We start from the raw sequence: 13745 nt of genomic DNA, 5'->3' as shown, positions 1-13745 counted from the left end.
ACTAGGTTTTGGTATACTGGATGTGTTTAATTTAAAGCCTTATCAAAATTTGGTAGAATTTTTTAAGTAGAAACTAATAGAATTACTAAAGTTTAATAAGGTAATGTTGGTAAGCATACGTTTGGTTTATCTTATCAAAATTTAATACTCCATCCGTTAAAAAAAAATCAACTTCTAGAGTTTGAATTTTGTCCCAAAAAACCAACTTCTACCCTCCTACCTACTTTCAGCACGTAAAACGATAAGTTTTATCCCTTCAATACCCTTTATCTACCTATCATTTTTACTGTTTTTTTCAATGATTAAGAGCATTTTAGTCATTCACCATCTCCACTAATTCCACCTTGGGATGCTAGTAATGCAATTTTTTTGGACGGAGGGAGTATAAGATTCGAAGTGAGAATACAATGAAGGAGCCTAACAAGCATGATGGCTTGATATATAAGATCCATCCAACGCATGCGCGTTTTATCCGATAATATAGGGTCTGTTCACTTTGATGCTATTTTCAACCATACTATTTTTTTTAAGCTGTCAAAAAAATATCTACGTTTACTTTATTGCCAAATTTGGTAAATACATAAGAAATCCTGGTAAAATTTTGGCAATTTTACCATTTTGCAAAAATTTTGGCAATGGCAAAATTCGATAAGGTTTATTTTAGCTACAATCTGAACATGTCCATTGTACTATAATGGTATGTTAGCTTTTATGTTAGCTTTTATAACATGCATGTAAATTGACACGATAACTGATAGATAGTACTCTTTTTTAAGTATTAGAGTGGTCTTATTTCTCAGTCTCTTGGTCAACACAACATCCACCTGTTTCTATCCCAACCATTCTTACCAACAACTAATGGAACGTTTACCTCGCGATAAACGTATCCAAAATGGTCAGGAAGCTCAATTTTTTTTTACACGGCATGAAATTCACTTGACTGACCGGACTAGAGAGAGATCCAAAGAGTAGATCGGGGCGTGGAGAAAAAAGAAGTCCAGATAGACCCCGGACCCCACGAGTCCAGTCAATCGCAAACAGCGCCCACCCACGACCACGACGAACACAAACAGTAAGAACCACCAACGAAACCGATCTAACCCAAGCGAACTCCCCACTCCACCCGCAAGCAAGGGTAGTAGACTAGTAGTAGGCGAAAGAAAAAAAAAATCCCCCCAAACGAGAGAAGCGGCAGCGACGACGACGACGACGGCGACAGCAGCAGCGGCGGCAGAAGCAGCAGAAGCAACCCCCTCCTCCGCCGCTCCGCCCCATCGGATCGAGGCCGCCCTAGGGTTTCCCCCAGGCTCCGCCCCTCCGCTTCCCCCCTCTCCGCCGCGCGCGCGCGGGGAGCCACCAAACCCTAGGACGGCAAACCCGGCGCGATCGCCCACGGTGGAGGCCTCGTCGGCGGCCGAGAGGAGCCGCTCCGGGCTCGGGTCGGGGTTCCGGTACCTCACCGGCGCCGCCTCCGGGTGGTGGGACCGGTGGATGGTCATGGGAGCCAGCGGCTCCAAGCTCGAGAAGGCCCTCGGCGACCAGTTCCCGGAAGGCGAGCGCTACTTCGGCCTCGAGAACTTCGGCAACACCTGCTACTGCAACAGTGTCCTCCAGGTCTCTATCCCCCTAGCCCTCACGCCTCCGTAGCTTGTGGATTTTCTGTGACTGAACGCGCGGTATGCTCGGTGTGATTCTGGGGATTGTGATGAGCGTTCTATGTTGTAGTATCGTAGTATAAGTAGCTTGATTCAGTGCCTTACATGCTTTGAGTTTTGATTGGGTGGTTTGTTCGATAACCTTTGTGCTGCCTTTGATTGTTCCAGTTGACTTGTGTAGGTTCCTAATCATGTATTTATGTTACTGTAATAGATGATTAGTACATTAGAGTTTGTGTGCTTTTTTTTTTGCGAAATGTGTTGTTATGGGTAGAATATGTCAATTCTGCAGTAATACAAGCTGTTGTGAGTTGTGCGGCATGTATATTAGCACTATGCTTGCATGGTTAAATGGTTAGCTTCATCTTATATAGAGATGTAAAGAATGCTGGGTTCCAGTCGTTCTGTATGTTGACCGTCCTGCCAATAGCTTCATATTTTTGGAATGCAAGTATTAGTTTCTCTCTATTAGCACCCATGTATGTAAGTAGCTCTAGAATTGAATGTGGTAGACATATATGGGTGTGGTGGCCCGAAATTTAGAATCAATGTGTTCATCTGAATAGTATTCAAAGTTATCTGGTTCCAGTTATCTGAACAGACTTTGTTATGCAAGAATTAAGTTAGAACTTATAAGTCTAGCAATATACAACGTGCTTTCATTTATCTGGTTCCAGTTTGAATCGTCTGCTCATCTGTATGTGGCATTGCCGTGACAACTTTTATGCCTTTAATCTGAAGCTCTTAGTATATGAGTACAATTCAATAAGATCTGTATGTGAGAAGAAAGCTTTGAATATTTCAATTAAGTAACTGGTAATGGCACCAGTGGGTTGAAAACATTGTAGGGTGTATTTGACAAATGCAGGATCACTTTCTGCCCATTTTCTTTTAGAATGGAAGTTTGAGGCATTTCCTAGCAGTTAAAGCTATAGGACATTTCTGACAATACTTTTACCCACTTCTGAATATTCGTTTTATTTGATTGAGGATCTTGTTAGGACACATAATTTTGTCTGTTCTGTTGTGGATCGTTATCCTTATTGTGCGAGAAACCCACAGGAGACAATTTTAGTGTTCACTATCTTAGTACCTTCGCTATAGTTGTAGATCTACCTTATATTTGTAAAGTTCTGTGCATAATATTGTAGTTGTCATGAAATATGATGAACAAGTTTATATTTTATTATATCTTGGTATGCAATAGTCAAATAATGTTATCATTCCTGAACCATATTAAATTATGGACTATTTCTGTTTGGTAAATGTTCTGCTGTAATCTCTTCTTCACAGTTTGCAATCTTACAACTTGCACTGCACAGTCAATTATTTTTTATACACCTTATTATTTACATGAACCTTACAATGATACTTGTGTTCCAGGCACTATATTTCTGCATCCCGTTCAGGGAGAAATTGCTGGAATATTATGCAAATAACAAAACTCCTGGAGATGCGGAGGAGAACCTTTTGACTTGTTTGGCGGATCTTTTCATGCAGGTAAAGTGGACAAAGTATAAGTTTCTTACTTGATGATAATGATATGTAACTGTGTTTGAGCATATTGTTGCTTTCAAAAACTTTGAATGGGTAACAGCTTCTTCATAACTGTTCTTCATTGCATTCAGTGGAACTTTCATCTACCAAGTATTATATTTCTGATTGTTAAGGACAATAGTACGCTGATGTTTTAGTTGAAGTAGGATTGTAACCATGATGCTAGTTGGTAGGCCCTATTTGCTTGGGGACTTACTCCCTCCGTCCCAAAAAAAAGGCAAACCGTGGGTTTCCGTGCCAACGTTTGACTGTCCGTCTTATATGAATTTTTTTTATAATTAGTATTTTCATTATTGTTAGATCATAAAACATGATTAATACTTTATGCGTGACTTATCTTTTTAATTTTTTTCATAATTTTTTCAAATAAGACGGACGGTCAAACGTTGGGCACGGAAACCAGGGTTTGTCTTTTTTTGGGACGGAGGGAGTATTAGCCTGCTTATAATCTAAATACCTAAACCTAAGCAAACAGAAAGTTTTTTTATTCGGCTTTTTTTAAAAGCCATAAGCCACTGTTGCACCAACAAGCCAAATGCTAGATTTGAGTAGCCCTTTTGGCTTTTGTGGGTTGGTGTTATCCCTCCACCCTTATACTTGTGGATTAAAAGCTATGGCCTTGCAGACTACAAATTTCAAATAGCTAGATTAAGAGCTTATGCTGAAAAAAGTGGTGGGTCTTAGGCTCATTCCTGGGAGAAGAATATCAGAATATGGTAAGTCCTATTCTATATTATGTAAAGGCCTTAAGTTTTAGTAATGCCTTACAGGGTGGCATCAAGTGACTTGTATCTGCTGTGCAGCCTTTAAAATATCTGTTCCCTCTCTTCAGGATGACACGATGCTGTAACTGTAGTAGACAGAAGCATGCAAAGTATTTTTATTTTCATTCTAACAGTTCTCAAGAACAAATGTTTTTGTTACGACAATTTAAGAACTTATATTGTCCTATTGATTATGCTTCTGCAATAAGGGGTTATCTGTAATGGCATGTTTTAGTTGTAGTGGATGTCGTGGTGTTGTCATGCCGATGACAGGGTGTCAAGTCAGTTGAAAGCAATCAGTACTCAATATTATTCCCAGACCATTCACCCTGAGTCCTTGATTTGAGGTGAGAAGACCCTTTAAAGGATAGATAATCACAAAGAAATAAACAGTTCTAGCAGAGGTCTAGGAGATAGGGATCTCTGATCTGGCTTCTGTGGTTTCTCTCTGTGCTGCTGCTTAATCTCTGAGGAGAACCTGGTGGACGTGGAAGAAGTTGTGGAGGCATTAGGGGGTAGCAGTATGGCAGAGGAAAGAAGGATAGGTCATAGGTCAGGAAAGTAGTGAAGACTGCTACCTGGTGTTGGTGTGAGTGGAAGCCTGGCAATATCAGGACATGAGATTACGTAGGTAGTGAGGTAGCTGGCCGTCTCACATATTATCCCCCTCCTGCTATTTGTGTGCTCCATGTGTTGATTAGGGTGCCAGCTTTTGTTTAGCACCCTCATCCATTGAAGTCATCATATAATCGCTGCCAGGGTGAAGTTTCGTATGTTGCCAGTTAATAAATCTCTATTGCACTGAGTTTGAAGGTTTTACGTCATCGTGTGTTGATCAGAGAATTATGATGGAAGCCACTTGATAGCACTGTGCAGCTCCATATGAGATATATTTGTTGTCTGTGTGCTATTTTCTTGTTTGGGTATCTTGAGGTGATTTTTCTAGTCTTCAGAGAGTGCACTGTTTATTGGAAGCCACTTGATAGCACTATGCAGATATATTTGTTGTCTGTGTGCTATTTATTTGTTTGGGTTTTCTTGGGGTGATTTTTCTAGTCTTCAGAGAGTGCACTGTTTATTGGAAGACTTATATCAACTTACTTAGAGTAATGTACACTGACCTGCTGTTACAATCAGCATATATTCTAAAATCCATCACACAAGTTGATTACCAAATAAGATATTTGGCTTGATGTCGTACCCACAAATTCATTGATCTGTGTGCATTATGTTTACTGCTCGGTTTTGTATGGTCTCTGAAATTTCTGTCAGGATATTGTCTCTGTCAGCAACTTAATGGATCATAATATATATTGCAGGTAAGCCAGTCAAAGAAAAAGACTGGCGTTATTGCTCCAAAACGCTTTGTCCAAAGAGTAAAGAAACAGAATGAACTATTTCGCAGCTACATGCACCAGGTACCTTGCATGTATTATTATAGTAGTACAATTTGTTGATTTGTGAAGCATTGTGATGACATTGTCACGTTCACACAATATAAGAGCACATTTTCATCTGCTATAATTTGAAGCTTCATGCTGACCAAATTGATGCAATTTAATACAAACTCCATAATCGTTTTTTACTTTCAAATGTTCCATTTATTAATTGGTCTGAGTGATGTCATTTTCATTATTGGTATAGTTGGCATTTAAAGCTGACAATTGATTTTGTTGGAGAAAAGATAATTGTGTTTGTATTCACTAATAATAATTTACCCTTCCATGATTACTGTGTAGGATGCACATGAGTTCTTAAATTTTCTGTTGAATGAGCTTGTTGATATTCTGGAAAAGGAGTCTAATGCTGCGAAGGACTCCCCTCAATCATCATCTCCTGAAAAGGTTCCAAACGGGCCAGTTCAACCTTTAGCCAATGGTGTTAGAAAAGAACCACCGGTTACCTTGGTGCATAAGAATTTTCAGGTGACTGAACTCTCTGAAAATACCTTGCAGCTTTCCACCCTTAAAGAGCTCGGGTCATTGTCATCTTATTTTTCTCGTAACATGTGTAGGGCATACTGACCAATGAGACCAGATGCTTAAGATGCGAGACAGTAACAGCAAGGGATGAAACATTTTTTGATCTGAGTGTTGATATTGAGCAGAATAGTTCTATCACAAGCTGCTTGAAAAACTTCTGCTCCACGGAGACTTTAAATGCTGAGGACAAATTCTTCTGTGACAAATGCTGCAGGTACAACTATGTATTATATTTATTTTACACTGCATTTTCTTTTCTTCACAATGCAGCAAGAATTCTTTGAACTATTGATTTGTTTTCATAATGTGCCATTTCCATCTTTGCTTGGTGAGCACTTGTTTGGTATATGTGCACAACAGCGCAAAGCCCTGACTGGTCACCTTTCCTTTGAAGAACCTGTTATATGCTGTAGACTTTGGGTGAAACAGATGAAAATTGTGTGCTTTAACTACCATATGGGAAGGCTTGTAATCTTAACTATGCTGAGCTCCAATATTTTGATCTTGTTACAGCTTGCAAGAAGCACAGAAGAGAATGAAGATCAAGAAGGCTCCACACATATTAGTTATCCACCTAAAGCGCTTCAAGTACATAGAGCAGCTTGGTCGGTATAAGAAGCTTTCATACCGGGTTGTATTCCCAATGGAGCTGAAGCTCAGTACATCTGATGATGTAGATACCGAGTACTCCCTCTTTGCTGTCGTTGTCCATGTTGGAAGTGGCCCCAACCATGGACATTATGTAAGCCTTGTCAAAAGCCACAACCACTGGTTGTTCTTCGATGATGAAAATGTCGAGATGGTTGAGGAGTCGACCCTGCAAACATTCTTCGGTTCTTCACATGAATACTCAGGCAACACGGACCATGGATACATCTTGTTTTATGAGGGTCTTGGTGGGAAGAGTTAGATTGATTTTCTTCACCTTCCCTGTTCTTTTCTTTTTTTTTTCTTTGGAGCATGCAAGAATACCGTTGTATTTACACAGCTATTTCATTACCTCCATGGAAAATTGTTGATCTCAGAGATTGTGAGTATGAACATGAGGACGCTGGATTTTGGGTGGTTTTAGTGTACAGAGCATAATGGAACCTTGCTCCTAGTGGTGAAATAAGGTGTAAATCATTAAGTACGCCTGACTTTTTTTTTTCGTCAGCATTGACATCTTTACCAAAGAATGCAACATTGCTCCTTGCGCGCAGTGTATTGATTCTAGTTTGGAATTTTTGATGTAGGCATTTCTTGATCCTGTTGTATTATTGTGTAAAGCTGTACGAAAGCTGCCTGAGAATCACGCGCTGAGTGAGAATTGTTGTAAGTTTGATTAGATTTAGGGAACTTGGTCGGTTATGCTTGCTGTGTAACTCATTATGTATCGCTCCAATCATGTGATCTTGAAAGGAAAACATTTTTTTTCTCCTGTAGGAACTCTTGCATGTATTGTCTCCAATCATGTTGATCCTGAGAAATGGCTGAAGAAATTTCCTACCTGTAAAAGCTTGAAAGTAGAGACTTAGAAATGAAGATTACATAAAAATCCTGATGATACAATCTCCATCCAGTTCGTTCGACTGAATAAATCATGTCTCATTTTATTTTTTTTCCTTTTATTTCTTTTAAGAGGCTTTATTATTTTCAGATCCAAACAACCACTACTTGTTTGTTGGTCCTTGGACTCGCCGTAGAGCGTGACAACCAGACAGGCAGACAGACCATGAATTGCAGAGTGGGCTTGGGTTTGGGCTGCCTCCCTCTTGTTGAATTCACTTAGGGTTAGCAAGCCACGAACCGGACCAGTGCGCGGCTGCGCGCAACACTATACCCACCAGCAGCCATCACCGGATTCACCGCCGCCGCGCGCTCCTCTCTGTGTGAGCACGCACGCGAACCCCATCGCGCTCGATTGATCCGCCTCTTCCGACGCCCCCAACGCCGCGGCTTCTACCGCCCGGATGGCGCCGCATCTCCGCGATCTCTCCTCTCTAGTCTCCTCCATGGCTTCCGGTCCGCCTCGCGGGTGGCTACCGACGCTTGCGCGACGAGCCGCTTCGATCAGCAGGGCGGCGCTTAACCCTCCTGTCCGTCATGTTTCCCGGTGTGTTCCTTGTTCTGATGCTAAAGTTTGCGCTTCTAATCTGTTGTTAATGTTTTCTACATGGATTTCGACGAATTTAGGGATTTTTTTGTTAGAATTATTTGTTCTTATGATGCTGATTTTTTTTAAGGGCAATTAGGGATTTTTCATTTTACTTAATCACATGTCACCCCTAAATCAGAGAACAAAATGCCAAAGAAAAATCCATTTCAGACATAGATAGTACATTACGATTTCAATCCTTGCTGATGGCATTTGAACCGGATCTTTGCAAAGAATTTACCCTTTTATGCTCTTTGCTCATAGATTCCCCTGTGGATCTCGGAACATGGCCAGCGGCAATGCAGTGAAAAGTGAGCAATTGGGTAAATCAGACGAGCGCCAACTCACCCCTTCTCCCAACGATCCTATCCACACAACCAACGGTATTATAAATTCCATGGACAAGCACTTTCCCATCACCCGAGGCATGGACAATGAAGAGAATGGGGCTGCAACTGAGTTCATTGCTCATTATGGCGATGGCCGTCCTGCCAATGTTGAAGAGAATGGACGCAAAATTGTTAATGCCAAGTATAGCGATGAAGTTTTTTGTAGGACAACCGTGAAGGTCCCAGGTGTCAAACAAGATCCAAGGGGGGCAATTAAGGAGCTAACAGATGGTGAAGAAGATGCAAGGAACCAAAGTGCCAGCGAGGCCGATGATGATGATGATGATGATGATGATGATGATGAATATGAAGAGTTCAACGATCGCGTAGATAACTACAGCTGTTATGGTCCTGTCTCTTGAACGACATTTAAATGGAGCAGCCACCGTGATGGTTATATATACGACACCACCTTTGGATCTGGGTGGAAATGGGACTATCGTATCGCGGACCGTAATGAGAGTAAGTGTTTGATACATATTTTCCCATTGTTATCTGTTTTGTTCTTAGGAGAGTTCTCAAGCTCTAGTGTCAATATAAGGTTAGTGTTGCGCTGCCACTTATGCAATCCTAGGACGCTAGCCAGTCCTATGGCCGCTGAGGCCAGCCATCTGACTACACTTCTTGAACAACAAATAAGAGGATAAATTCTTTCTATTAGATGAGTCTGGAGTCTATAGTACATTAGGATATTATGTTATAAATAGAAATATATCACCCATTTAAGTTAGGAAAGGTTGGCATAATAGACGGTATTTGTATCAAGCCACAGATCTAAATATCAGAAGATTTTTTTTATCTACCACTACAAAGTGCCCTAATATGGGAATTTCCATTGGAAAGTATCTAATACGGTCTATGGGATCCACTCATCCACATCGCAAATTTCACCCTTATTTGCAATTGTTGAACTAGTCAAGACATGGAATTCTTTGCCCCCTGTTTTCTTCTACTCCACTCCCTTGCCTTGTTTGTTCATCTGTGGCCACAATCCAGTTCCCAGCTTGCATTAGGATACCATCATCCACCTCCCAGGTGATCATTCCCATGTCGGGCACGATCTTACTAATGATATCCCCTCAGTGGCACCACTGAATAGAGGCAACATTCTACCATGGCCCCAGTCGAATGAAGTTGTGGAGCGCATGCTTGAGGGGGACAATTGTGGACCAACAGAGTAGAGCCCTCTCAACCGGTTTGTTTCCCTCGATTTGGGACCTGATTTCCTTTTCTTTTTTTTCTCTCCTTTTTTTCTTTTCTCCTGTCTATCTGAGATGTGTTACTAGAAGTTTACATAAAGTGTTCTGCTTTCAGTAATTAGGTGGGGTAGGGGTGCGGGAATAAATTCAGACAGGAATTATCCAAACAACTGAAAAACTTGAGCGATTAGGAATTTAGAATGGACTTTCTACCTTTACTTTTATTATAACCAAGCAGGTATTTTATCTACTGTTAAGCTGTTGCAATTTGGTATGTAATCTTTGTTGTAGCTCGATTGGAGGCAATGATGTTATCAAATTCCAACAAAGATTGCAGCCTGAGTGATGGAACTTGCACGAGGCATACTCAACATTCCATGTTGCAAATTTTCTCAATAAAGTTGGCTAAAGTTTTTGGGGTTGATGGCTCAATGGAGTTGTATGGATACATTGCGGCACGGGATCTTCGGGACCCATTACTTAATTATATTGTCAATATTGGCAGAGATAATCCCATAATTGTGGAGCAGGTACATTCCCGTATGTTTATACAATTACTTCAAATTATTTTATCTGTTTCACAGTATAAGGCCAAACTTATAACATGCACGGAACAAATGTGATTAGAGCTTTTGTTGGTATCTTCCAGCCTCTTTTACATTACTGAATTTAGGATAGGGTGGAAATGTTGTATTAACTGCGCTCTTAATTGATAGTGTAGGCTCAGTTTGCAATCTTTTCTTTAATCATTTGAAATAGGGTTAGTCTATGGTGGTTGTGCCATATATATTCCTTATGTGACTGTTTTCTTTTCTGAATCAAAACAGACAGGCCACTACTGTCATTTTTATTGTAAAAAAGGCAAATTTCTGTTTTAAATAACATTCTTGCCCAAAATGGCAGCTGAAATACTCTAGCAATATTTTGGTGCTATAGCTCCAAAAAAATATGCTTCCATGCTATTAATGTTATAATATATGCAAAAGTAGCAAAACAATATTATGGAATGATAGCCCTATATGAAGTACTATATTGTGAAATGATGATTATGAACAGACCTGAATTATTTATGAAACTAAGTGCAAGTGAGTGTTACGTGTTCCAAACAAAATCAAATAGAATAGTTTTGAACCCTTTGGTTTCTGCTTAGAACCGTGCAAAATTGTTTTTTTTAATTGTCTATAGACATATGAATGACCCCATCACAACAAAGTCCTTTTCTGTTTACATTTCACACAAGCCTATATGATTAATATTTTGGAATTCAAAAATAACTCAAATAAGTAACGCTGGACAAACATTTCTTCTTTGGCACTCTTACACTCTTGACCCTTCATAACCATTATGTTTGATACGTGACAAGCATCTTGGGCATCAACTGTAAAATAATCCCTTGAGCTAGGTATTGTTGTGACTGAAATGCCACAAAGTAAGTATTTAGCTTTACAACCTCATCTTTTCACTTATACTTATGCTTATCAGCCAAAATTTGAATTTTCAACCTTAAATTTGGAGTTGATTTTGGGTTTTTTTTTCCATCGAAGTTTATTTTCCAGCCTTTGCTTTTAGATAGTTAAGAATACATATAAAAAAGTTTTCTTTACAAATTATTTTTCGTTTGCAAATATGTTGTTTGGCTTATTCCCCCATTCAGCGAAACGATAGGGCCGTTAGGTACTTCTTACTCTGCTACGAAGAGGTACTAAATAATTATTTTGTAGGGTTCCATCATCGAAATTGGCCCTAAGAGAGGGATCGATTTGTCTCGTGCTGTTCTAGTTGAATATGACATGAGGATCAAGACAGGAGAACGAGATGAGAATGATCTACAGCTGATTGATGGTGTATCATGTGTTAACGAAATACTGACATCAAGCAATCCAGTGATAAATCGCATTCATGGAGATTACGGCGCGGTAGACATAACTCGAGCGTGTCTTGACTACGCATTTGAAGCGACAGTAGATGTTGTCATATCAGAAGTGCAAACCGGTTTCAATTTGTGTGTCGGCTGTTTTACCAGTGGGTTACATGAGGAAATCCAGCTCTTTGATGGTGTGATTGGTGAGTCGCGTGGCTTGAGGAGGCATGTCCGCATGTGGTTGCTGTCATGAAGAATAAGTGTATGGATTTGAAGTTTAAGGTAGGTTCTGTCTATTTCGCTGAACATTGTCTATCTTTCAAAGCGACCAATCATGGATGTGCTAGTGAAGAAATAAAGATCGGGTTCGCCTCAATCTCGGTGAAGGTCACTTGGTCAGCTTTGGATTAATGGATTGATTCCTCATGTGTATTTCATGGTGACTCAACAAAAACTACTATCATAAGCAAGCATTTTACTGTCTTCGCTTTTGTTTAGTTTGCTTGTGTTTGATTTTTTTTTTCAATGCATTCGGGCTTTATTTATTATCAATCACATATTTTTGCTAGAATTTTCTAATCCTCTATTTTCTATATTTTTTTTCGATTCACTTCTGCAGTCTACAGTGTCTAGAGAGATCGAGAGTTGAAGAGGCTATTCAGATTGATGCCATTTTTTCGGCTAAGTTGCCAAAAGTGCATGCATTTAGTTTGTTGTTAAACTTTGGACAATGCATAAGAAATCTTGCCAAATTTTTGGTAATATTGCCAACTTGCCAAAATTTTGGCAATTTATTTTGGCTACAATCTGAACAGCCCCGAAATAATTCTGCTTAAAAATTACTCCTGAAATATCTAGAGTACTTTTGCGGATCCAACCATCATCTTAGATCCTCCATTCAACAAACCCAGTAGCTTTTTTTTACCGCAATTTCTGATGGATGAAAACTTTAAGAGCATCACTAAACATATGGCACGCGAAGGGCCCTGCTAAATGCAAATTCTTCCTTTGATTTGCCACTCTGTCTTCTTCAGAAGCGTCGTATCGATAGCCACTCCGTATGTCCCTTTTGCGCTTAGGATCTTGAGACGTCGAACCACATCCTTCTCAACTATGTGTTCGCTCGGCAGATCTGGCACTCGCTGCAAATCTGGTGGCCATCATCTAGGGCCTGCTTACCTGAGCATCTTCGCGCCAGCTTCGACTATCTGGTTCTTCTAGTCTCTTGGCAGTTGTGGAAGGAGCAAAACTCCAGGGTTTTCGACTCGGCACTGTCACGCCCAGAAATTAACGAACCAGAATTTCTAAGTTGAATGTGCATTAAATCCCTGTCCAGGACCAGCCAGGGTACACAAACGACAATTGTTGACATACAGATCCACGTCTTACAAAAATATAAAAGATTACAAATGCAGCGGAAAAGATAAAACGAGCTAGACTTGGAAACTTGACTTCAGCAGCGGGGCGACTCCACTCCACAGGCTATCCTTGACGGCAGCGACGAAACCAACCTCTCTGAGACGGCTCCAACTAAGAAGAACTTCAACTCTGGTGTGGGGGAAAAGAGAGCAAGACTCTGTACTCAGCAAGTCATACTAGAAGAGGAGGTATGATGCAGGATATAACCAAAGGAGGCTAAACGTTCTTTTGCATAAAGCAGGCATTTCAAAGCAGTAGTTGAAAGCAGTAAAACAGTTGTAGTACCTAATCAATATTAACCAATCACTGTCCAACGCTACACCACGTTGCAACAGGCCCAACCAACCACCTGAACTACACCAGTTCATTGAACTAAACTAGGGGTGAGACTAATCACGGTGAATCTGGTTGATCGCCCATAACCGCAGGCACGGCTATTCGAATAGTTTTACTCTGGCCAGAGGTGTACAACTGTACCCACAAGACACGATTCCACACATGTCGCCATGCCCCGAAGTATCACCATGATACTGCAAAGGGGGAAATCGTGACAAGACCCTCCACATAACCGTCCCCTAACCATCCACACCACGCTAAGGTTTCACCCCCACCCCTCAAAAGGCAGTGGGCGGTCCCCTCTTGCGCCGCGGTGAATCCGGCAGCTGGACAACCGGACACCCCGGCTGACCCAACTCCATCACGCCCACCCTCGCCACCGGTGCCTAGGAAAGGGTCGAGCTATACTTCAGATCAAGCAATTACCCACTCCTACTTGTGGTAAG

General features: G+C 40.7%; 1 protein-coding gene and 1 pseudogene across 1 annotated transcript; both read left to right on the top strand.

The window, feature by feature from the left end:
• The first annotated feature begins 1098 nt into the window (after window positions 1–1098).
• LOC4336009 (ubiquitin carboxyl-terminal hydrolase 4) lies at window positions 1099–7159 on the top strand. The gene is made up of 6 exons (XM_015781443.3): window positions 1099–1614; window positions 3039–3155; window positions 5296–5394; window positions 5716–5901; window positions 5991–6172; window positions 6472–7159. The coding sequence occupies exons 1-6, from the start codon at window positions 1492–1494 to the stop codon at window positions 6866–6868; spliced, it is 1104 nt and encodes a 367-aa protein (XP_015636929.1). The 5' UTR covers window positions 1099–1491; the 3' UTR covers window positions 6869–7159.
• Window positions 7160–7807: 648 nt separating this feature from the next.
• LOC107277288 (uncharacterized) lies at window positions 7808–12115 on the top strand (annotated as a pseudogene).
• The last annotated feature ends 1630 nt before the right edge of the window (window positions 12116–13745 follow it).

The sequence above is a fragment of the Oryza sativa genome, chromosome 4, assembly GCF_034140825.1.
Source record: "Oryza sativa Japonica Group chromosome 4, ASM3414082v1".
Classification (NCBI taxonomy): Eukaryota; Viridiplantae; Streptophyta; class Magnoliopsida; order Poales; family Poaceae; genus Oryza; species Oryza sativa.
This window is presented reverse-complemented; position numbering and strand designations above follow the sequence as displayed.

Bases quoted from the DNA above. Each gene is read 5' to 3' on its own strand.
- LOC4336009 (XM_015781443.3), top strand. From the start codon at position 1,492: ATGGTCATGGGAGCCAGCGGCTCCAAGCTCGAGAAGGCCCTCGGCGAC. The intron at 5,902-5,990 runs GTGACTGAACTC...TAACATGTGTAG, and splicing joins TGGTGCATAAGAATTTTCAG to GGCATACTGACCAATGAGAC. The intron at 6,173-6,471 runs GTACAACTATGT...ATCTTGTTACAG, and splicing joins TTCTGTGACAAATGCTGCAG to CTTGCAAGAAGCACAGAAGA.